At 44.6% G+C, this 26,791-nt stretch overlaps 1 protein-coding gene across 1 annotated transcript; it reads right to left on the bottom strand.

Annotated features, from left to right (window-relative positions):
• Window positions 1-1,352: 1,352 nt before the first annotated feature.
• LOC130381202 (synaptic vesicle glycoprotein 2C-like) lies at window positions 1,353-21,954 on the bottom strand. The gene is made up of 12 exons (XM_056588671.1): window positions 21,339-21,954; window positions 16,351-16,531; window positions 14,115-14,266; window positions 8,006-8,139; window positions 7,292-7,381; window positions 7,081-7,191; window positions 6,567-6,655; window positions 5,096-5,260; window positions 3,546-3,679; window positions 2,648-2,851; window positions 1,878-2,037; window positions 1,353-1,562 (listed from the first exon to the last, which is right to left on the bottom strand). The coding sequence occupies exons 1-12, from the start codon at window positions 21,952-21,954 to the stop codon at window positions 1,379-1,381; spliced, it is 2,220 nt and encodes a 739-aa protein (XP_056444646.1). The 3' UTR covers window positions 1,353-1,378.
• Window positions 21,955-26,791: the final 4,837 nt, after the last annotated feature.

Genomic DNA, 26,791 nt, shown 5'->3' on the forward strand with positions numbered 1-26,791 from the left:
ATAGATAGATAGATAGATAGATAGATAGATAGATAGATAGATAGATAGATAGATAGATAGATAGATAGATAGATAGATAGATAGATAGATAGATAGAGATATAGATAGATAGATAGATAGATAGATAGATAGATAGATAGATAGATAGATAGATAGATAGATAGATAGATAGATAGATAGATAGATAGATAGATAGAGATATAGATAGATAGATAGATAGATAGATAGATAGAGAGAGAGAGAGAGAGAGAGAGAGAGAGAGAGAGAGAGAGAGAGAGAGAGAGAGAGAGAGAGAGAGAGAGAGAGAGAGAGAAAGAGAGAGAGAGATTGAGAGCGAGGAGCCAGACAGAGGGTGATTTTCTCAGGGGGCTCAGAGGTCAAACGGAGGCTGTCCAATGTGGATAGAGATCCAGACTAGTTAAAAGCGAAGCCCTTAACACTGAGCAAATTGCCATACCACACAAACACACACACGAAGGAACAGAACATTCAGACAGAAAGGGTTGTGAGGTGTAAAAGTTCCTCAGCAGGGGAATAGAGAAAGTGTAAACGTTGTTTTACTTTGCATCTGCAGCAGAGTCTGTTGGGACTGTATTAAATGAGAGGATGTCTTTAGTCAATGTCTCATTATGCAGTCGAGCAGGCGGACAGAAACTCAACACTCAACAAAGAAACCTAAACAACGTACAAATTCAAATTGTTAATTTGCCTAGGAATTATATGACCTATGTCATTGTATAATAAGGTCTTTGATTTAAAAAATAATTTAATTAGACTCATTGAAGAAAAAACTCCTTACCATTCTTTATCCAGGGCCCTATGGGTGAGGCTATGGCCCTCAGCCTATGGGCAGGGTTGACTCCCATAAGATCATTGTGGACCCCCATAGGGTTAGGCTTGACCCCCATAGGGTTGACCCCCATAGGGTCAGCCCTGCCGAGCTGTGAAGATCCCTAGTTCTAAGCACCAAATAAACCTTCACCCAGACCTAAAGGGAGAATTCAGAGGACCGTCGAACATGTTGATCCATACTGTCCAGAAATAAGATGTAATAAGGATCACTTACTTTATATATTTATACAACTCCATAATATAAACACAACGATGAGCCCCTGTGTATTTGCGACCGCAAATAACGGTGACTATATTTCATTGTTCCATATTTTCTGGTTAATATCTGCTACTGATTTAACAACAGATTTTGAGCATTTTGGCACTTTCATATAATGGACTTAAGCAAGATTAAATAAAAACATTAATAAAAGATAAATAAATAAAAACAAAAAAATAAATGCAATTACTAATAAAAACAATTAAATAAGGAAAACCAACAAATAAAATAAATCCCTAAATCCATTTCAAGATCAACCGCCCCCCTTCACATGAGGACATTGGCGCGTGTGTCGGGGAGCCTGAGGCCCACCAGGCCCCCGGTCACCAGCACGGCCGAGGCCAGCAGGATGGGCACCGCCTTGCTAACGCCCACCAGGGAGCCGAAGATCAGGTTCCCCAGCACCGCCGCCAGCTTGCACATGGCGTTACAGAACCCGAAGCCAGTTCCCCTGGGAGAAACACATAGCGCACAACATCATATAAATACCTTTCATATATAATAAAAAAGTCCAACCTACAGTTTGATAATCCACGTAACAATGCCAGAGATTCAGTTCTGTGTGGCGTACTGTACGCTGGCCTCATCGTGTTCACTCAACATGACCACCACATTCCTATCACCTCGTTGTTTTCAATGTACAAAGTAGTGGTTCTTGATGGCGCCCCATGTTCGACACATAGAGGCAGGTCGATGAAACACGGGTGGAGAACTGGTCCTTATGACCCACAACTACACTTACTACACAAAAACACACAGCACCCACCTCCTGTCAGTGGGGTAGATCTCCGCCGTGACGACGTCCAGAGAGTTCCACGCTGAGATGCTGAGTCCGTTGTAGAGACAGAGCATGAAAATCATCATGGACTCGCTGGTGCCGAACCAAAGGAAGAAACAGCTGATACCTGACAGCACCATGGATCCCCCTGTGGTCGAAACATGGTCAGCAGCTCTGCATTACATTTACTGAGCTGACACTAATCCAAAGAGACGTACAATGAGGGCATTAATTCATGAAGATACATTCCAGAAAGTTTACGGATCATGTGAGATACATAATATTCATCAAAAAGGCAAACTGTTTCCAGTGCCAGATTATAGAAACAAGAGATAAAGAATGTTTTATTTATTTAATAGTAATATCTATATTTTCTTCAGTTCAGGACCTGAAAAACAGACTCAGTTCCGCTCAGTACGTTATGTAATATATTATAATAATATTATAGTATATATCAAATTTACACATTATATTCTAGCTTCATATCACAGCATATTATATTGATATATTTAGTACATGAATTATGTATTAATATATATTCGGTGTGCGAAATAAGGGGAGTGGGCTTTCAAACCAGATTAGTTGCAGCGGTTTACATGGGCTTCTAGATCTACAGTCAATCTGAACTCTTTCAAACCAGATTAGAGGCAACTGTTTACATGCGCTCCTAGATCTATAGTCGATTGTGTCTCTGGCCAGTAACCACAAGCATAGATCTGAGCATCATACCGGAGCAGATATCAAACAGAGTCTCCTACCCAGCATGCTGAGGCGTCCAATCTTGTCCATGAGCAGCGCAGAGACGATGTTGCCAGGCAACACGGCCAGAGTTCCCAGGAAGTTTACAAAGTAGACCCAGTAGGCGCTGTAGTCATCGTCAAACGTCATCTGGCAGCCCGTCTTGTTGTGGTGGAAGGAGCTGGTGATCACACGGGAGTTGGTGAGCTTGGAGTCATCGATGTCTGCCATTTCACCAGAGGGAGGGAGGAAGAAAGAGGGATTTCACAGAATTGAGTTCACACTAAACACTTGTTCATATTCAGGAATATATTCACAATGAACACAATGAGAGGATATCAGCTCTATACCAAACAAAATAAACGTGTGACTTCAATCTAACAGTGACACAGTTTGATTAACAGGTTGTTATTCTAAAAGGCAGGACCCCACAACATCTGAAACATTTACCCTTCCTTGATCCACAGTGGTAACGATGGATTAATTCAGTGACATAAGTAACGATAATCTCACAAAGTATGGCCTCCATCTCTACTGTACATCCACTTCTTGCCCTCATCAGTATCATCTACTGTCTCTGCCCACTGCTCCATAGAGGAGAACCAATCAGCAGCCAGACAGGCTGTTATCATCTCCTTGTGCTCAGCTGCTCAGCACTGGACGGTGCTGGACGGAGGCCATTCAAATCTCTCTGGTAACATTCCTGAGAGTGTTCTGCCCTACGTCTGGTACAATACAAAGTTTAGTACACTACAAAATCCCTGTCTGCCTCGAAACCATTGGGTTGAGCGTGGTACTGACCGGAGAGACAGACAGACAGACAGAACAAACACAGAAACAGATGCTCCGACAGACACAGACAAAAAGACAGGTAGGCGGAGGGGCAGACAAACGGACGGTCTTTCCACGTGGACTAACCAGTGTTATAAAAGAAGGATTCTATAAAGGTGCAGTTCTTGAAGGAGGTGCCGACGGAGGAGACGTCTTCAAAGTAACAGTTGTCGAAGGTACAGTCGATGAAGGTCACCGCCTTGAACCTCATGGCGATGAACCTGTGGAGCGAACACACAGCGTGATCAAAGACATCAAACATCACGTATGATGTCCCAGGTGCTGCCGTACCCCATTATGACCGTACATCTAGATTGCATCACACCACTGATGCGGCCATCCTTGTCATTTGAGGGTTTTTCAACACTCTAAAAATTCAAAGCTTCTCATCCATTTTAAAGAATGGTGATGACACAGAATGAACAAGCTAGACTAGAAACTAGAAATCCATTTTACAGACACGTGTGTGTCTAAAGCCATGCCAGAATTAAAACATTTGGCCCAACATTTCACTTTGACCAACCAGTCGCAATCGGGCGCAAAACTATGTCAATTTGTGATATTTTGTTATTGACTGAGGCTTATAGCTGGGGTAGGCACTTAGGCTTAAAGCTAGTGTAGGCACTGAGGCTTAAAGCTAGGGGAGGTGTAACACCAAATTCGTACCGGGTGCCAAATTTGTACCGTAATCAGTAATCAGTTGTCCGTTGCCAGGCAACGGACAACAGATTACGTAAGGGGTTGCCCGTTGCCAGGCAGGTTTAAAAAAACAATCGCGCTCATGTTGCCAAAGACGAAATAATATAATACAGATAACAGATCGCTAGATAACACTTGTTTTTACTTTATATTTGTATTGCATTTAATTGTTTAATCAAATTTAGCTAGTAAACTGAGTGTTTAAAGTGTATCATAGTCTAGCTAACTTGTGTTAATTTAATTTCCTTAATTTAATTTAGAGAATAGATCATAGGTAATAGGTAATAGATGGATAGATAATAGATAGATAGATGGGTAGATAGGTGAGCAGGCATTTACTAACTGGTAAATGTTTATGATTATTATTATTCACGTAATCCCCATAACATTTAGCTATTACTGTGTAGGGAAATAGATAAATACAATACAATACAATACAAATATAAAGTTAGGAACGCTAATAATTGTAATTTGTAAAATAAGTGTTATCTGTCTTGTCGCGCTCAATGAACGTTGTCATTCGAAGCGACGCTCCCTCAAAAGCCTTTCCCCCAAAACAGGCAGAGCTATTAGCTTTAGCAGTGGGTTGGCCTAGACTTGTGGACACTCCGGTCAGGTGCAATAAGTGCACGGGCACAGTGGGCAGGTAAGACAGGTAGGTAATCCAATCATTTAATTTGGCTGTATGAAATGATTGGATGGGCTTATAACAGATCAGATACTCAACAATTTATTTTTCTTGTCAGAGCATATCATTTATTGATTACTTTCAGCAGAGAATTTCAACAAATATGACAAAAAATGCTACTAAGACAAATTACCTACCCCAGCTTTAATATCACCATATAAACCTATTACAAATTCCTGCTACACAAGGAGGCAAGTTTATTCATATAGCACCCTCAAACAGAAAGGCAGGAATCACAAAATAAGTCTACCTGTCATTTTGAAACACTCCGTTCCTGTGGATCTGGTTCTCCAGGGTGAAGTTGAAGGTAAAGTCCTCGGTACGTTCTCCGTTGTGGATCTTCACCCTGGAGGCATACTCATCCGCCTGGAGGTGTTTGATGACGTCAGGGAACCACACCGACAGTCCATAATACCTGCTCACACCAGACACCAGAGGAAAGAGATTTTACTACCAGTTCCTTACTGGGACGTTACATTAGTCATTAATGGTCAAGAGCATCACGGAAAATAATTAATTCAAGTGCACCAGTCGGCTGCCAGCTCTGTGTTGATTGAAGATAGGACGGGACTCTGCATATGGAACGGGTCACAAACTAATGCTCTGGCCTTTAACTATGGGGTTTGGAATGTGATGTGTGGGTTTGTGTGAGTGAGTGAGTGAGTGAGTGAGTGAGTGAGTGAGTGAGTGAGTGAGTGAGTGAGTGAGTGAGTGAGTGAGTGAGTGAGTGAGTGAGTGAGTGAGTGAGTGAGTGAGTGAGTGAGTGAGTGAGTGAGTGAGTGAGTGAGTGAGTGAGTGAGTGAGTGAGTGAGTGAGTGAGTGAGTGAGTGAGTGAGTGAGTGAGTGAGTATGAGAGAGATAGCGTGTGTGTGAGTGAGTGCTTGCGTATGTTTGTGTGTGTGTGTATATGTAGATGACATGAGCATATACATTAATATACATTTGCATCAAGCGTGTTACGTGTTCTCAATAGAAAAGCATGTAAGGATCCCTACACACGCTGTACAACACTGTACAACCCGCCCCCTAGGGCTTATCTGGACCAATGAGGACATTACAATGAGATGACTTGTTGACAGGTGGCAGACGCCACCATTAGCCTGTTGCATCACACACTTCAATTATCTGTCATCCATCACCACTAGCATTACAGGCTTATGACCCAATAAAGGATGTATCTAAACACAAACCACACAAAGACACAGACATACTGAGACAGACACACACACAAACGCTCAAGACAGGCACACGCACACACACACACACACACACACACACACACACACACACACACACACACACACACGGACGCACACGGACGCACACACACACACACACACACACACACACACACACACACACACACACACACACACACACACACACACACACACACACACACACACACACAAGAACACAAAGAAACACTCAGACTCAAACACAATGACACAGGCCCACTAGCACATGCACACACACTGCCACACTCACAGCCTGCTGTGACTTATTGAGTGATACCAAGGCAGACGGGAGCTGGCACATTAAAGAAAGACAGCCATTGCTTCTTCCCACATGCAACCTGTTCCCAGAGGAGGGATTATGGAGAACAATTATGAAAAACAAAAGCGTCAGGTCGCCATTCAACACTGAATGCGGGGACATCAGGAGGAGCACATGGAAGGGCAGGTCGAATAAAGAGCAGGAGAGTGTGTGTGGAAGCTCACCCAAAGGACAGGGTGAACCACACAACGGCCAGCTTCACTGTGTTGTCCCTCACCGGGTAACTGAAGCACCTCATGAAGGTCATCCACAGCTGGTAGGGAACAGGACAACCGTTTGTAAATGGTAGATGGACTATATTTATCCAGCGTTTTGTGACATCACGAGTGGGAGTGTCGACCCAGTGCAGCGATTTGGCTGATGTTGAATCACCTCACTGGTGGACTGGAGCAATCTGGTAGGCTGGGGTCTACCTCTCGATCAATCACACCTAGCTGGACTCTCACAGTATTGATGTCCCAAGTGGAACGTTTGTTTAAGTTGACTTGGATTGGCTTTAGACTGTTCTCACAAATCAGACTTCAGGTTCTATTCTGAGGTCTGATGGCAGACAAGCTCAAAACTTGGTGAACGATAGGCTTCATACATGTTACACAAAGCAGTCCTGCTATTAAATTGCAGGACTGCTTTAGCTCTGATTATACGCCAGGCTGGTAAACCCTGAAGAAAGCAACCTACTCCTCTGATCTCGGCCCGAACCTTCATGAAGGCCTTGGCCACAGGGTTGGCCGTCTCGCTCTGCATCTCCACCAGCTCGTCCAGCTGCCTAGGGACCTTGATCCTGTTCACCTGTAGGGGGAGACAGAGGTCACTCCTGGCCACCACACTGAAGCCTTACTGGGGTGGAGGCGGTGGTGGTGGAGGCGGTGGTGTCACTGCACTCACTCACAGTGAACACTCGCTCAGGCTCTCCGCGGGCGCGCATGTTGGTGTCGTGGATGTGCTTGAGCACCATCCAGGCCTCGTCGTGTTTGCCGTTCTGGAGAAGATCAGAGATGAGAGGAGGGACGATGAAGTGTAATCAATACAATGAGATAAGAAAAGAAAAAAAAAACAGCACAATAATTACTGCAGAAAATTTGCACATAGAATTGTGCAGAAAGAAGATCACATAAAAATAAGAATAAGAGTTCAATGTCAGCAATATATCTGAAGCAAATAAAGCAGATAAAGAAGCCAAGGTGCACAATGTTAGAGAATTTATAGGTTTGACCTTGGATTTAGAATGTTCGCCACTGAATTTAGAAAATTTGCCGCTGAATTTTGAATATTTACCACTGAATTTAGTATGTTTGCTACTGAATTAAGAATGTTTGCCACTGAATTAAGAATGTTTGCCACTGAATAAGAATGTTTGCCACTGAATTATAAATGTATGCCACTGATTTAAGAACATTTGCCACTCAATTTAGAATGTTTGCCAGCGAATTAAGGATGTTTGCCACTGAATTTAGAACATTTGCCACTGAATTAAGAAGTATTCACCGATTTAAGAATGTTTGCCACTTGATTTTTATTGTTTTCCATTGAAATCGGAACGTTTGCCACCGAATTTACTTTTAATTGACGTTTTGCATTGAAATGAGATTTTTCCACCCCTCACCTGTAGGAAGAAACGTGGGCTCTCGGGCATGAAAGTGAGGGCCACCACAGCAGAGACGCAGGGCAGAGCGCACACCACAACGAACACCCTCCAGCTGTGGAACTGGTAGGCTGAACCCATGCTGAAACTCCACCCTACCACCAGCCATGTAGACAGAGGAACAGACACACACACACACACACACACACACACACACACACACACACACACACACACACACACACACACACACACACACACACACACACACACACACACACACACACACACACATAAACAGTGTGAGTTTATAAAACAGCATACTAATCTACAGTTATGCCCAATGCAACATATGATCAAATCATAGTTATAAAAGTATCGTTAACAGCAACCTTCGCCCCAATCCCGCTGTATTCCCACTTCACTCATACACTGCTGAGGAACAATAGGGCTTGTACATCACAACGCAGCATTTTGATGATGATATAATCATAATAATACTGCCATATTGAGAGGACTCAAGACTTCAACGTTAATATTCCATAACTTCCGTTGAAACGATGATGATGCATTAGTAAACAAAGAGTCAAACACTACTATCAACACAATAACAACAACTTCGATGAGCCTTTGATTCCAATATGGAGTTATGGGTTATTGTGATGTGACGCTGTGTTGCGAGGTTTCAAGCCCTTTCTGTTACCAACAGTCTAAAGTCTAACAAAATGCCTTTAAGCAGATATCAACTCCTGGGGGAAAGAAATGCTGAGAACTGCTTTAAGAAATAATGAATTTATTCTTGTTATCATGAGCTCACACCAGGCAACAACCTCCATAATGTATGTATATATATATTTCCGCCCCTCAAACATACACACACAGACACACAGACACGCACACGCACAGACACACACACACACACACACACACACACACACACACACACACACACACACACACACACACACACACACACACACACACACACACAGACACAGACACAGACACACAGACACACACACACACACACACACACACACACACACACACACACACACACACACACACACACACACACACATATATATTTCCGCCCCTCACACATACACACACACACATACATATATATATATAAATATATATATATTGTGGCAACCCGGTCCAAACCCATGCGGCCCCGGGGAGAGGTGGTGGATGGCGTATACCGCCGATATCGTCCAGTCGGAGCCAGAGAGCGTCCATTGCGTCACCCGAATCGGCGCAATGGAGAACACCTGTTGCGGAGGACGTGCAAGACCAGGTACCCCTTTAAAAGGCTGTGACAGGTTCTCATACGGGAAGGAAGCTGTAAGCTGGAGTGGACCGGGGAACCTCCGGGAGTGGATCTAGCGGACCTTTTCCCCAACGCTCGCGGGGACGATAACATTGACTCTTTCGTGGCTCACAGAGCCATCAGTATTATTTCTCGTTTTTCCCGCGTTGGGCACAGACCCACGTGTTTTTTCCGTTGTTCCTTGAATAAATGCCTCTTGTGGCTTTGAACGGACATTGGCGTGTGGTACTTTCCAGAGTGACAGAGACATTCCTTGGGCCGGGTCGCCACAATATATATTTGTGTGTGTGCATGCGTATAAACACACTCCTGGTCCTGGATAGTAATCATACAGCTATGCTACCCGGAGCCTACTAGCTCTCAAACAATACTGCCAACGATGCATTCTGATTTGTTCAGATACTTCCCAATATAGTCATGGGAAAGTTTGTGTGTGTGTGTGAGTGAGTGTGTGTATGAGCGTGAGCATGAGAGTGAGTGAGTATGTGTGAGAGGGAGTGTGTGCATGAGTATGAGTATGAGAGTGAGTGAGTGTATGCATGAGGGTCTGTTTAGTTGAGTTGATTGTTGAGTGAGTTTGTGCGTTTGTGAATGTGTATTTGATAAACTGCTTTTGTCCTCTCCTGTATGGATCTCATTAGACAGATTATGGGTCTAATGGACTGGAGGGATGGATAACTGATTCAGGAACTCAGACATTCTGCAAGATTTATGGACTTCCTATACAGTAAATAAGCAATCTGTACACACACTCTCTCTCTCTTTCACACACACACACACACTCTACCACACACACACACACACACACACTCAACCACACACACACACACACACACACACACACACACACACACACACACACACACACACACACACACACACACACACACACACACACACACACACACTCACACACACACACTCACGCACACTCTAGCACACAGACACACACACACACACACACAAACATGCATGTGACACATGCACACACGTACATCCACAACAAATAGATGCACCATGATGCAGAGAGTGTGGCTTGGCTATCAGTCGGTGTCTATTAAAACCCTCAGGTAAACAAACATCACACAAACCCTTCAGCTTGATTCCACATACCAATTAAAATACAGATTTTCCAAAATGAGGCACTTTAATTGGAATCATTTAATATTATTCCTCAAAAATTAAAAGGGTAAAACAGAAAGCTACCCAAATACCACATTTCCCTGGCATAGACACCCACGTGCACTTGCTTACACACAAACATTCACACACACACACACACACAGACGCACACAAAGTGCGTCTGTGTGTGTGTGTGTCACACACTCTCTCAATGTGCCAGTCAATGGAGAAAAGTACTGCAGCAGAACCGATTTTACACACGCACACGCACACACACAAACACACACACACACACACACAAGAAGAAGGAAAATGTGCTCAGTGTACCAGTGGTGGATCATTGGATGTCCACCATGGGTTCTGTCCAGCTGTACGTCGTCCACCATGGGTTCTGTCCAGCTGTACGTCCACCATGGGTTCTGTCCAGCTGTATGTCCACCATGGGTTATTTCCAGCAGTATGTTACTGTACGTTATCAGCAGCTCATCTTGGATCAGTTCACTAAAAGTCAAGGGCTTGTACCTCAGAATGCATCATGAGATTTTTTGTTGCCACTTCTCCGCCATGTGTCTGATGATTCGAGGGAGGTGTAGTATTGTAAAATCCTAAATCCGTATTACTAATTTAGTTTGACAGCGCAACAAATAAACGCCAAAACAAATGGCAGTCCCACCACATAACCTCTACCTATCAGAGCGTGACCAATCAGAGTACAGCTCTGTTTGACCCAATGAACCAACATGCTACCCAGACCCTCCAGGGGCCTGTACTACGAACTTCGATTAAAGGGTTAGGGAGGTATGTTGAGCTGAAAGCCTGGGTTAGCTGTACCACGAAAGTCGATCTCTTTAAGCGTCGCTGTATCACCATAGTGACTTATGCTCGCAACCAAACCTGGTCGGGAGCAGCTTTTCAGCTTAGTCTACCCGGAGATCGGCTACTTAAATCGGCGTGCGCAGCTTCCTAGCCCCTCCTCCGATAATGGCGTCACCATTTGTGGGTGTTCCCGTGGACCTCGCCGCACGTATCGTACAGGCGTCTCTCCGGAGACAGAGGGTTTTTCGGGACAGAACCGATCCCTTGGCATTGTCTGACGATATTCTTTATGAGAGATACAGATTCTCATCAGAGGGTATTCGTTATTTGATCTTCCTTGTTGGACCGTATGTAGTCAATGCTACACAAAGAAGCCGTGCACTTAATAGCCGCGTTTACATGGACACATCTGATCCGCATAGATTTCTATGCGGAATAGAAAATGGTACGCCTCATTCGGAATACAATTATCTGTTCGGCATAGAATTCTATGCCGAATAGAAGAGGTGGAGTAGTCAGTTTTAATCGACATGTATACACTTATTCCGAACAGATTGGGGTTTAACTTAGAGCAGCTGCAGTAGTTCGCAATTGGTCCACTGAGCTCCGTTGGTACTTTTATGCACACCGAACTTGACCGCTGTCAAGGAAAGTGGATTTATTGCCTGATTCACGTCTTTGTTCATAAGTAGTCCGGTAAGCATGTCCGGTTGCTAAGCGACGGGACATGGGTGTTTATTAATGATGTGTTCGCGTATCGTAGTGTCCGCGCGCGTCCGGGATAACTGTAAATGAGTAGGCTGCTACTAGTACTTTTGCAGGCTGAACGTTAAAATACTTCTTAACTTAGAGAGACCACTCTCTTCCACCAGTCTTTGCTGCGGACTCGCATTCAAATTCCTCTTGTTTGCGGTGGAGGTGGGGGTAAATATAAAGATCGGACGTAGCTGTGCTGTCCTCCTTCTTAATTGAAAGAGCAGGCAGAGAAAAGCTCTCTCCTGCTGTGCTTTCATTAAAATCAAATTCACAATGCCAAATAGTTATAAGACGTCCATTATGTCACCGCCGATCAGAGATGTGTCAGGTGTGCGCGAGAGACATAACGGACACTTTTGTTACTGCCATGTATACAGTAGGGGATCACATTTTAGGAACAGATCTATTCCGCATAGAAATCTATGCGGATCAGATGTGCCATGTAAACGCGGCTAGTGTTGCGCAGTGTGTCTGTGTTTCAAGTTCGAAGGTGGCCCCGCACGTTTAACGTACATTAACCTATAGTCAAGTGCCGTGTTGTCCATTATCCCTTATAGAACCACTATGTCAGTGACACAATTAGGCCTAGGCCTTTTATTCTACAAATTCATGTTATAGCTGTGAGAATTGTTAAGAAAAATCACCTCCATAGTCGGAAAACCAAATCATAGGCTAAATTCACCAGAAATTATTAAAATGGATGCTTACAACTTACCACATTGAATAATATTTTTATATTTATTTTTGACTTGGCCCCATGTTCGTAGGAGCAAACATGGGGCCCCACATATATGGGGGTAAAAGATACATAATATTTTTTAGACAACATGCAGAATCTTTTCACTTACGAATTAACACGGTCGGCTATTTTTTGCCAGCACGCCACCCTAGCCATATTATAGGCAACCGTGTTCCCCTTGGCTGTGATTTGAACTTTGAATTCATCGTAGGAGTTCATAATAATACACTGCTCGCCTTGGATGAAATACACCGCTCTCGCACGATTTATTTTGCATAAGGGTGAGTCAAATGACGGGAGAAACGCCCCTTTTATGTGAACGCGCATTGAACCTAAAGCGGAAAACCTGGTTCAACTAATTGAATCTAAAGTGAGCGTCGTGGTACCATTTAACTCTGATTGCGAGTTGCAGCTCTGTCGAGCCAGGTTTTCCCAAGAAAGCCTGGGTATGTTCAGCGAGGTTCGTGGTAAACCCCCCTGGTATGGTGTTTTTGTTTTTCTAACGTGACTAGTTGTTGCTAGACAGCAGGTGAAAAAACTACAACTACCAAGCCAAAACAGTGTCATCGCGCGATAAAATAATTAACGCTGTTAAAATGGGTTTGCGTTAACGCCGTTAATAACGCGTTAAACTGGCACTAATATATATATTTTTTTAAAACATACAGCGCTCTTGGGGGCCCCTGGCGGTCGGGGGCCCTAAGCAGCCGCTTAATTTGCGTATAAGGAGGGCCGGCTCTGCATGTCATTGAGTACACCGGTTTTCTGGGAGACATGTGAATGTGAATGTGAATGAATGAAGGACGCTGGATGAAATAGGCTGGATGAATGAGGCTGGATGAAATAGGCTGGATGAATGAAGGAGGCTTGATGGTAGGCTGGATGAATGAAGGAGGCTTGATGGTAGGCTGGATGAATGAAGGAGGCTTGATGGTAGGCTGGATGAATGAAGGAGGCTTGATGGGAGGCTGGAATGAATGAGGATGGTAGACTGGGTAGCTCCGCCCATTCTGCCGGCGATTTGAGTTCGCCCTGCACAAGGGTCTGGAGAAGAGCAATGCATTTCTTTCTGCTTCCGATATGTTTTTGCGGGAGCCAATCACCAAGCTGGCTTCCCCTTGGTGCGGTATTGGCTGGTTCAACACAATGATGACAGGGATGCAACGGCAAGCAGCCAATCGCGTACCGAGTCAGTTGAACTAGGCCCGTCGATCACGCCTCTTGTGCTGAAGAAAATGACAGCAGCTTCCCCAGACCAACGTGCAATCTACGATTGAGCTTGGTCTGGCAATAGCCCGGCTATGAGGATGGATGAATGAGGCTGGATGAATGCGGCTGGATGAAGGAGGCTGGCCGGTACCAACCGTAGTGGGGGATGATGGCCCAGGCCATGGCCGAGGCGTAGATCCCCCCTATCATCCAGAACATGCAGAGCCAGCTCAGGTGCTCGCCCCTCTTCTCCCGAGCCAGTACCTCGGCAAAGTAGGAGAACACGATGGGCACCGCGCCACCGATGCTGAGGACAGGAAGGAGGGGGGCGGAGACAGGAAGAAACATCAGCATTAAGATATGTTTTACTCACATCAGATGCGTCATTGCAGTGTCGAGTAGAGTAAAATAGATGTAGATAAGAAGGAAGTAGAAAACGTTGAATAGTGAGGTGGAGTAGTTTACTGAAGGGGAAGTATAGTAGTAAGAGTAGAGTAGAGCAGAGTAGAAGAGTAAAGTATAAAAGTAGATGAGTAGTGTAGAATAAAGAAGGGTCGACTACAATAGATTAGAATACCATAGAGTAAACTTCAGTAGAGTAAAATACAGTAGAGTACAACACAGAAGAGTAGACTTCAGAAGAGTCAAATACAGTAGAGTAGACTTCAGTATGATACAGTAGAGTTGTCTTCAGTAGAGTAAAATACAGTAGATTAAAATAAAGTAGAGAAGAATTCATTAGAGTAATGTAGAATACAGTCGAATAGACTAGTACATTAAAGTAGTGGAGAAAACAGTAGAGTAGACGAGTACAGTAGAATAGTGTAGAATACAGTATAGTGGTGTAGCACACAATAGAGTAGTGTAGAATACAGTAAAGTAGTGCAGAACACAGTAGACTAGTGTAGAATACAGTAGAGTAGGCTAGTACATTGGAGTAGTGTAGAATACAGTAGATTAGACTCGTACAGTATAATAATAATAATAATAATAATACATTTAATTTAGAGGCGCTGTCACGTTAAAATTGTACCGGGGGCGAAAATTGTACCGGCCTACGTCATCGTTTGTTTACATCCTGACAACCTGCCCTGCAACAGACGACGCGATGCAGAAAACATGTTTCCAAACGACGAAATAACATAATACAGATAGCGGATCGCTATCTGTATTATGATAGATAGCGATAACACTTGTTTTTACTTTATATTTGTATTGTATTTAATTGTTTAATCGAAACAATAAAAAAAATTGCCCGCGAAACAGGCGATCGCGTCAAATGACGCGTCAAATCACGTAGGAAGGTTCTTGAACATTCTAGACTACGAAACCTGCTTAAAACACTCAGTTTACTAGCTAAATTCGATTAAACAATTCAATACAATACAAATATAAAGTAAAAACAAGTGTTATCTAGCGATCCGTTATCTGTATTATGTTTCAAGAACCCTCCTACGTCATTTGACGCGATCGCCCGTTTCGCGGGCAAAACATTTGTCATTTGACGCGATCGCCCGTTTCGCGGGCAAATTTTTTTATTGTTTCGATTAAACAATTAAATACAATACAAATATAAAGTAAAAACAAGTGTTATCGCTATCTATCATAATACAGATAGCGATCCGCTATCTGTATTATGTTATTTCGTCGTTTGGAAACATGTTTTCTGCATCGCGTCGTCTGTTGCCGGGCAGGTTGTCAGGATGTAAACAAACGATGACGTAGGCCGGTACAATTTTCGCCCCCGGTACAATTTTAACGTGACAGCGCCTTTCAAGATACCCAAGGTCACCTTACAGAGCATATATATTCATCATAAATCGTTAAAAAAAAAAAAAAAAAAAAGACATTGTGGAAAAAATAAATAAATAAACATAATAAATAAGAAATAAATAAAACAAAAACAAGACAAAACAAAACAAACAAACAATCAAAACAGTGATCAGTTAGACGTTGTGTGCGAGTTTGAACAGGTGAGTTTTGAGTTGTGACTTGAAGGTTGTAATGGTGTCTGACTGTTTTATGTGTGGGGGGAGGGAGTTCCAGAGCCTGGGTGCTGAACAGCTGAATGACCGGGCACCCATTGTAGTGAGTCGTGATGTGGGGATACATAGTAGTCCAGCAGAGGTTGAGCGGAGGGAGCGGGAGGGAGTGTATTCTTGGAGGAGGTCGCAGAGGTAACTGGGGTTAGCAGTATAGCATTGTAGAACACGGTAGAGTAGACTAGTACAGTAGAGTAGCATAGATTACAGTAGTGTATAATACAGCAGAGTAGTGTGTAATACAACAGTGTAGAATACAGTAAAGTAGACTTCAGTGTAGAGTAGTAGAATACAGTACAGTATAGTCGAGTAGACTAGTACATAGAGCAGGATAGAAAAGTCTTCTCACCCAAAGCCTGAGACCATGCGACAGAGCAGGAACATGCTGTAGCCCTGGACGAAGGAGGACAGGAAGGCGAAGAAACCATTCACAGACATGGCGATTAATAGGCACTGCTTGCGGCCAAGCTTATCTGACAGGCCGCCCCAGAAGAATGCTCCCAGCATCATCCCCAAGTACACGATACTACCTAGAGAAGAGATATGGAGAGGGAGAGGGAAGATGAGATCAAACTACCACCACCACTAATAAGTAACACATGGTTTTACACTGAATTGGGCCTAAATGCGGAACATTCTTATAGAAACGCCTTGTTTAACAAACTGACTGGTACTGAGAGGCCACATATGGCCAAGTTGCGACCAACACGATGGATTGGCGTAAGACAGACAATGCTTACCGGTAAACAAAGAGAGCCGCAGCGAGGAAACAACTGAGTTCTGAAACCAGTCACAACACAAACAAGTTCAAGGAGGTGTGGGCCGCTAACAAAGCCGCTGCTGCCTCCTTCAGGTCCCAGTGATTCAATGTCTTTGATTTACTTGTGACTAACAACCTAACAAATAGACATATTTTTACTACATAAAATGTTGCATTCTGTTGCCTTGTAGTCTGTATGAAAATACATTTTCTTGAAAAGAATAAGGCGAAGGGAACCGGAAGTTATTTCTTCTCCCCGTGTGTCAGGGTGATTCCTCTGGATAATGCAGAGAGCAGTTGGGGTGTGATGTTGGACCAGCCCAGTAAACACTATGCTCTACACCCGACTGTGTGCTAATAATGTGCTAATAAAAATGCTAATGCGTTTTGGAGGACAGGGCACCACAACAGTGCGGTGGAGAAGGTAGCCAAAGACCCTTTTTTATTTTCTCTCTGTCTTCCATCCCCCTCCACACACACACAAACACCCGTCCTGCTGTGTTTAAGGTGATGAAATAGATATGCTAGTGAGCCTTATCGAGTTGTGCAGACATGACGCAGGGAACTGGTGTGATTCACCGGGTCCATGATTAGCATCTGGTACGGCCGGGCCCATTCATTTTATTGCCCCTCTCACACAGGGTTATATCTGTAATAAAACGGTGAGGCGGGATCATGCTGGTGGTTGTTGTGGTGGTGGTGGGTTATGTTGTTGTTCAGAGAGTGTGGTGGTGGGGGTCGGTGGTGCCTGGGGGCTGGTGGTGGTGTGGGATGATTTAGTTGTTTTGGTCTTTGTTTTCTCCTTCAACAAGGGTTAAACGGGAGGTCAGATCTTTAACAGGATCAGCCAAAAATAAACATACTACAGTTATCATCTAAAACATATTTTTCAATTATATTATTTTCATATTCCCTGATTCCCCATCTGGGAAGAAAATTTAATGTTATTTTATTTGGGACCTTTTTTTGGAGACATTACAACATTTCGATATTTTTTCTTATTAATGACGTCATCAAACGTTTGGTTCAATACAAGCATATTCCCTTGCAGATTGCTGTCTAAGCGCTAGAGCTAGCGTACTGTGTTGTATCAGAGCCACGCAGGCCTTGAGATAACACCCAGTTAGTCTCATTATTTGTGTGCTTGTGTGTAAACACAGCGCCCTCCGGACGCCTAGGAGGTGTAATTACCACCGCACACAACGTCTCATCATGCTAAAGTGAAATAAGAGTGGAGTTAAGCTAACGGTTGATCCAGATAATTCCCTGATAGCTGGAGAATCTATGAAGGAATTCCCACAGCATGAAGGACGGAGAAGGATTTAAACGGACGAGTATGTTCAAACTGAAATGGTTATCAGTTTTAGACGGTGATTATCTTTTATTCATCTTCACTGTGTACACAACGATTCCTATTTCCATGGGATTACACACTAATTAAAACATATTCATTAATATTATAACATGGTGTATACCTTTAGATACCCATAATTCTACCCATGCACCTGGCCACAGTTTATTCTAACACATGATTTCTCTGTTAGCCCTCATTAAGGGGGGTAAGAAACGCTCAGGCCCTCCCGTCTTCAGTGTTAAAGTGAATGTTGCCTTGAGTGGACATTTTAATTAGCAATTTCCAGGCTCCAGCCAAGCCTATTAGTCAGGTCATTTTGGGGACTGAGTCTACCTGTGAATGGCAAGTGTGGTCACACACACACACACACACACACACACACACACACACACACACACACACACACACACACACACACACACACACACACACACACACACACACACACACACAACAGACCAACAGACCAGGAACCAAGACTTGTAAAAATGTGTGCGTTGGTTCGTGTGGTCCGAACCAACGCATCTAGTCCTTTTCTCTTTCTTGCCTTAAATCTCTCAGGACTCTCCCTCACCATAATGTGATGTAACGTAATGTAGGGAGGAAGAATGGCCTCCCACCCCGTCCCTCCATCCTCTCCCCTGTCGCTCTACACCCCTCCCTCATTTCTCTCTCTACCTCACCCCTCTGTACCTCTTTATATAACTCAGCCAGTCTGTCTCTCCCTCGCCCTCTCTCACTTCCTCCAACGGCTCCCTCTCCCCGTCTCACCATCAGCGTCTCTGTCTCTCATTCTCTTCTCTCTCTCTATGTCCCCCCCTCCCGTCTCCTCCACTCTCTCCCCCCTCCCGTCTCCTCCTCTCTCAGCCCCTCCACTCCCGTTATCCTCCTCTCTCTCCCCCCCTTCCCTCTCCTCCCTTCTCCCCCCTCCCTTCTTATTCTTCTCCTCTCTCTGCGTCCCCTCCCCTCCCGTATTCCCCCCTCTCTCTCTCCCCCTTCCCGTTCTCCTCCTCTCTCTCTCTCCCCCTCCCGTCTTCTCCTCTCTCTCTCGCCTCCCTCCCCTCCCATTCTCCTCCTCTCTCTCCCCCTCTCCCGTTCTCCTCCTCTCTCTCTCCCCTCGTCCCTTCCCGTTCTCCACCTTTTCTCTCTGTGTCCCCCCCTCCGTTCTCCTCCTCGCTCTCCACCCCTTCCCTCTCCTCCTCTCTCCCCCTTCCCTTCTCATTCTCCTCCGCTCTCTATGTCCTCTCCCCTCCCGTTCTCCTCCTCTCTCTCTCTCCCCCTTCCCGTTCTCCTCCTCTCTCTCTCCCCCCCTCCCGTCTTCGCCTCTCTCGCCCCCTTCCCTCCCGTTATCCTCCGCTTTCTCTCCCCTCCCGTTCTACTCCTCTCTCCCCCCTCCCAGTCTCCTCCTCTCTCCCCTCATCCCCTCCCGTTCTCCTTCTCTCTCTCTCTGTGTCCCCCCCTCTTGTCTCCTCCTGGCCCAGCTGCAGTAATAAAGAACGGTGCTGCAGACATTAACTCTCCTCCGTGCGCTCGCCCTGCATGCACAACACCGTGAGTCAGTATGTGTTTTAGATATACATGCTGTGGGTGTGTGTGCGTGTGCGTGTTGTGTGTGTGTGTGTGTGTGTGGGTGTGTGTGTGTGTGTGTGTGTGTGTGTGTGTGTGTGTGTGTGTGTGTGTGTGTGTGTGTGTGTGTGTGTGTGTGTGCATGTTTGTGTATATGTTTTTAGACTTGCCTGCTGTGTATGTGCGTTAGGGATTGCGTGTTTGTTTGTTGGGGGGGGGGGGTAATGTAGACATTAGTAATAACCATTGTAAGACATACTTAAATACAACCCCATACTACAAATACTCCAATCAAGATAACAAGTAGAAAGAGCAGGAACAATAGACCAACCAACACATCCAGTTCACCATCTCATTAAAACACACACATACACATACATACACACACACACACACAGTATGTGTCCAAAACATATACACAAAGATGCGTGCGCACACACACACACACACACACACACACACCACACACACACACACACACACACACACACACACACACACACACACACACACACACACACACACACACACATTAACAGCATGTATGTCTTAAACTATACACAAACACGCCCACACACACAGAAACTCACATAAACAACAGGTGTATCCAAAAAATATACACAAACATGAACACATACTCCCACAAACAGAAAGCATCAATGTCCCAAGCATACACAAATACACACACACACACACACACGCACACACACACACACACACACACACACACACACACACACACACACACACACACACACACACACACACACACCACACACACACACACACACACACCACACACACACACACACACACACACACACACACACAGGAGATCCATCTCCCTGTATGATCCTCCTACGTGTGTATCCAAATACCTGGTGCCATGACAACCCACTGGCTGCCCTTAACAATGAGATTACACTTTCAGATGTCTCATGGCTGGGCTGCGTGCCAAGAACCCTGCATTCATCGGGCCGTTTCGCCGTGGAGAGACATCTATTCACCGTCACTTCCCGTCTTAAGCCATCGATCTCATCGAGGTGTGTAAAATACACACGCTGCACTCAAGATCTAAACAACAACCATTCCACCCTATCATGGTAACACAAGTTCATCTTCGTGTGAAATGGGGCAATGGATGGTTTTAGAAAATCCATTGAGTAGGATTATTAGCCGTATTCAAAATGAATAATGTGCTGGAGATTACATATACACATATTTCATGGTGTTTATGGAGTAAATACAGTCCTAATAATAGTATTTGAGTTTGAGGCAGCAACCACAGCAGTTGTTTGCCCAGAAGTGTTGCAATAGATTGATTGGTTGGAGGAAATATTGGGTGCCACTTCAAAGGGACGGTAAATCTCAGGGATTTTACACAAACAGTTTATGGTGAAATGTTAACGGGCCTGATTTACAGGCCTTCCTGAAAATGATACTCTCTTGCCCTGTGTAATGTCATGTAATACCCAGTTATATAGTGACAACTGCACTATATGGACCCGGTAGATTCAAATTCACCACAATGTTGTCTAAAAACGTCTCCATTAGAGTGCAACTGTGGGTTTTCTTTCACCAATAATAATCCTAACCCATGCCGATGTGACGTGTGACCTCACCTCATCAACATCATCATCGTCACAGGGCCACATACCTAGCCACCCGGCCCCAGAGTTGGGCACGCACATGTCAGTCTCGGCGCTGGGCAGCACGAAACCGACCACGAACACCTCCACGCCGTCCGACATGAGCGCGAGGCCCAGCACGAAGAAGAGCTGCCACTGGAACCTCCCGTGGCCGCACTCCTGCATGATGAGTTCGTACTGCTGGGCCATCTCCTCCTCGTCCGCCTGCCGCTCGTTCTCCAGCTCCTTGCGGTCTTTGGCGCTCTCAGGTACGGGCTGGCCCAGAGCCACGCGCCCGTCCCGGGGCTTCCCGTCCCCGTATGCGGGGGGCACGCCCTGATACTCCCCCTCGTAGATCTCGTCCTCATCATCGTGTCCCTCCGTGGCGTCGCTGGATGCCCCCTCGTCTTCCTCGTTGCCGCCGCCTCGGCCGCTCTGGCCGGACGGGGTTGGGGCATAGGCCCGGCGGTTGTCGTCCATCGCCTCGTCGTCCTGGAAACGGTCGTAGTTGTTGTGCTGCGAGAACTCGTCGGAGGCGCGGTCCACACTGCGGCCGACCGTTCTGGAGGCATGGCGCTTGGCCTCCTTGGCGATGTCTCTGGCGCCCTGGACTAGGGAGGTGTCACCGCTGTGGATCTCATCCATGGTGTGCTCCCAAAGATAACTCCCCCAATGAAAACTAGTTTAACAGCCACAGAATCTCAATGTATTTCTTAGTAAGGAAAACTAAACATGAGATCTTTCTCTGCTGGTGTGGCAAATCATTCCAGGGTGTAGAAAACAGTCAATTTGTATTGACCAATCCACAGCGGGGTGTGAACAGTAAGTAGTTGTTGACACAGGGACGCTCCGAGCGCAGTCGCAGGGGTCATATACTGCTGCAAAAACAATGGGAGAAAATACAGTTTATACACAATGCTACTAATCCACGACCCAAGACTTTAAGTATGAATCAACACAGAGAGCACTACAAAATAAGCACCTTTCTTCTAAAATGTGTTAATAAGCACATATTATGATAAAGGATATTGTTATTCCAAAAATTCGACATCCATTAACAGCAAATTAAAGAGCAACTATTTTAACCCGAAGTGTGATGTTGATAAGCAAAATCCATCTTCTAGATACACTAGTGACATCAGATTATGATGAATCGACCAGATGGTATAGTCCACTGCACGATGTTTCGTATTCAATACGATATGAGGTGTCTGAATGGCTGCTCTCTGGAGGTTGTATGTGTGGGGTGGGTGCCCCAATCTTCTTGGGCCTCAGAATACAGTTTGGCCCAGGGGACTCTTAGGACAGCACCAGACCTCTTTGAGAAGATATCCCCCCTAAAAAGGCCGGACCACACCCTACACACACATATAGCGCCAACATATACAGCAGCCTGACTCCACATACACTGGGAACCTGGCCTGAAAACAACCAATCTAACAATAAGGAACGGTGAGACGATGACGGAGTGGATTCACAAAGGCGAGCCATGGACAGCTAGCCTTTTGAGACCATCCCAAGTTCACATTCTGTCTCTCTGCAGGTCAGTCTGGACGTGAAACTATTGAAATGCCCTCCAAAAAATTAACAAACTGATAAGACCAATCAGCGCTAGGGGGAGGGAGTCTCAGTTCACGTCGAACAAGCAGCAGCGAAGACCGCGAAATAAAACAAAAATGGCGCAGTTTGTGAGAGCCAACACCACAACTGGACAGTTGCAGATGGGTGTGTGTTGTTACTGCTGCAGGTGTAATCCATGCAGACACAAAGCAGGGACAGATAGCCGTAGACCAGTCATGGATACTCTGATGCATCGTAACAATAAGATGAACTGGTAATGGAAAGGAGTCTTTTGTATCAATGGGAAAAATGTCCTGTCAGAGCTGTAGCAGCCGAACAGTCATCAGTGTTACGAGTCAGACACATGTAGCTAATGCGATTTTATGGCCAATGAACACAAGCCGCCAGACAACACAACGCTGGAGTGAAGTCGTACTTTACGTGTCATCATTTATGTTGAGTTCTGGCCCGATTTCAATTATTAAAAGTGATAACATTAAAAGCGCAAAGGGCCTTTCATTGAAAGATGAGGAGCAACACACTGTCTCACCAAGTGTTTAGGGACTGCAAAGTAACTGAGAAACTGCACCCACCCTGAATTCACTAGGAAGATAGAATCCATTTTTTTCTCTGTGCAGAACATGAACTAATCCAAACATATGGTTTCACTATAGCTAAACAGAAACTGAAGAAGGGGATGAAGGTTATAATGGCTGATAAAAAAGCCATCGAAGTTAAGATCTGAAACTGCTTAGAAGATTACCAAGACCCAGAGAAGAAAATACACTATAAATGACCAACGTCAGAATGGGATGCATGACATACAATAAAGGGATTCAGGAACATAAAATGTTTTTTATAGTTGAAGAGATTGAGGTTCTCATTACAGTTTGGGGAATATATATTTGATTATCTGTTGTCTTGGAAACACATCTGCTCTATTTGTTTTTTTTTCACCAAAATTGTTTGTGGGCAATTTATTTCCCACTGCATTTCCCCTGACTATAAATAAACGGTTGTTTTGGTTCTTCCATTCATATTAATGAGCATTTGGCTGCTGCTGCTTGGACCGTAGTGCTGCTTGCACAGACTTCAGCTGCTTACAGAACCCTACTGTATCAGCCTGAAATTGTCGACTTATTGCTGGGATAATATTAAACTTAGGTTAAATATGGTTGTTTGTATTATAACAAAGCACATTTGTGACATCATAACCTGTTTGTTTTAAAGGTGACCAAAAAGAAGCACAAAGAATCCACGCCAATAACTGTGAAATTTAGCAAATCTTCTGCACTGCGATAACCACTTCACGATAAAGAGTAACATGCATGATGTAAGGGATGTCACTTATCTCTACTCATGGTTGAGGAAGTCATTCAGAACTATTCATATAAAGTGACCCATTGTTCAGACTAAGGACTGACTAAGGATTGCATCACAAAACGCTGTCATCCTGGACTTTGAGGTTAATATAACATTGCCCTCATAGCATGTTTTTTTATCTATCAGCAAAATTCCAGCAAAATCTGATTCAGCAGCTTGCCCGGGGAAGGAGCATGAGAAATGGATTCTCGTGGCCTACCACTGTCATGGTCCATTGATGCCATCAGACCACCTTCATTAATCACACACACACGCACTCTGACAACTGCTCACACACCATACACTCTTGCACGCACACGCATGCACAGACTTACACCAATGCACACATTGCACAAACTTGCCATGATGAGCACCAACACATGAGATTACACATGTATGCTCACACACACAAACATACACACATTGCACTGGGATTTACATAAGAATGTAACATCATGTATTATCACATGCAAACATGACTTGGTGATGTGACTTGATGACCCAATCATGCACCGCACACAGAATGATATGATATCCAGCAGGTCCGAGGTGCTGGTACAACACGAGGCCTTTACTGCTCTCTACCGTGACAAGGCATCGTGTGTCCCCACACCTCATCCAACCCTCGTGGAACTATGCGGTAAGCACTGCAGATACTGAGAGTTGCAGGAATATGGATTCCAGTGGGCAGGCGATGAGAAGGCTGGTTGACGTTATCGGTTAATTTGGGTGAATGGGATGGTTTGGAGAGGTTTTACTCGCAAAGTCAGATTCGGCTGATTCGTTTTTTCCCGGTTCACATCACAAACAGAGTTTAACAACGGAGTGTCTCTGTAAACATTTGTGGTGAAATAAATGCAGACTCAGGGTGTATTTCTATGAGAAAAAGGCCAGCTGGTTAACATTAGACCAAGAAACACCAGTTTTACTAACCTTATCTCCTCTCTGACAGTTTCAAAATTCATACCTTTTATGTGCCATGAACAACACATCACATAGTAAATGTATACCGTAATACCCTATCTTATCTATTAAATAAATGCAATACATTTCGATGGTAAAAACTAAATATGCACAAATGATCAATAAATATCAACAATAATCACCAGTCTTGTCATGTTAATCTGCAAAACAAAAATAATAGTGCATAATATGGCTATGATGTGAATGAGGGGAGGATTGGTACAAGTTATATTAATCCCTAGGGGGCCAGAACCAGTCATCACGTGACGTCACACAAGTGATAACATGCAAAACGACTACGACAAAATGTCAAAGAATATAAGGAACATAAACGCACAGCTGTACGCACAAACTCTCTCACAAGTACACGTTAACGCTAAATAGTTGTATCCACAAAGATTGCCTACTAACAGATAAAGGGAAACAACAGAAATATTGAATAAAAAATTGAATTTAAAACGGGGATTTACTAGTTCTCATGAAAAGCATTGTACGCAATTCTGTGAGGGAAATATTTGAACCTCACGCTTCCCCACACAATCATCATTATCATTTCATGTCATATATCACAACTACATCCCTCTCGAATCTCAGCCTACTGACGCAGATCTCATTCAGTAATGGGGTTCTGGTTCTTCCTGACGCCTGGGGATCAATCCTCTGGTGTAGCAGCATTAAATAGTACGGTGGCAACATGAATCACGTTAACGACTCTCCACAGCGGTGAACATTCACGAGGATGTTCACCGCATGGATAGTTCTCCTCATTGTAGCTTTACCGCAGAACCCATCATGAAAGGGGAGTGATGGTTTGAACGCACAAGTCCGCCGACCTGAAACAATTCGTAATTACACGAGCACTCAGACGTGAAACGACATTTAATGACATATTACTAATTTCGGCATCGTCAACCTCAAAAATGGCAAATAATTTGGGTCTTCTCTCGATGAGTTTAATGAACTGCTCGTTTGCGTTACAATGAGCCACTCTGAAACGTGTCGTGTTCCTGAAGTTCTCTTCATCATGAGGCAGGGTCCTTTTCCTCCAGGGTGGAGAAGATGTTAGAGGAGCTCCGCAGTAGGCTACCTCCGGTCCTCATCTCCTTATGCAGAACCTCTTAATCCTAATTCATAGCTCGAGCTCAGCTTCGTGCTCGAGACTGAACTCGAAAAGTTCCCCCGCGTGCAAACTTTTATTTAACTCAAGCGCGTGAGTCCGTCGCAATATTTATAACCAAAGCCCGAAACAAATATCGGTATGGTGAGCAAGGTATTTGGTTAAATAGCCAGGTCTGTCGGAGGACTTCGTTATCCCAGTTGGGGAGGTTGATCCAACCCCAAAGATGGAATCCAGCGATAGCTAAATGTACCAATGCAGTCCGTTTGAGTTTGATACAGTAGGACATTATGAAAGACCACTCACCGTGCGAAGAGCCTCACATTGTACGGGGATACCCGGTGCCGATAAGGGTGGCGCGATGCTTCCCGGGCTCGTGCGGTTCAGGGACACCGAGGCTGTTATCCGCTCGTGCAGGTTTCTCTCTCCACTGATGCAGCGCGTTCGCTGCAGCAATCCAGAGGAGAAAGGCTGTACAGA

The sequence above is a fragment of the Gadus chalcogrammus genome, chromosome 4 (genome assembly GCF_026213295.1).
Source record: "Gadus chalcogrammus isolate NIFS_2021 chromosome 4, NIFS_Gcha_1.0, whole genome shotgun sequence".
Classification (NCBI taxonomy): domain Eukaryota; kingdom Metazoa; phylum Chordata; class Actinopteri; order Gadiformes; family Gadidae; genus Gadus; species Gadus chalcogrammus.

Bases quoted from the DNA above. Each gene is read 5' to 3' on its own strand.
- LOC130381202 (XM_056588671.1), bottom strand. From the start codon at position 21,954: ATGGATGAGATCCACAGCGGTGACACCTCCCTAGTCCAGGGCGCCAGA. The intron at 7,382-8,005 runs GTGAGGGGTGGA...GATCTTCTCCAG, and splicing joins GCCCACGTTTCTTCCTACAG to AACGGCAAACACGACGAGGC. The intron at 2,852-3,545 runs GTTAGTCCACGT...GTGAAATGGCAG, and splicing joins ATCCTTCTTTTATAACACTG to ACATCGATGACTCCAAGCTC.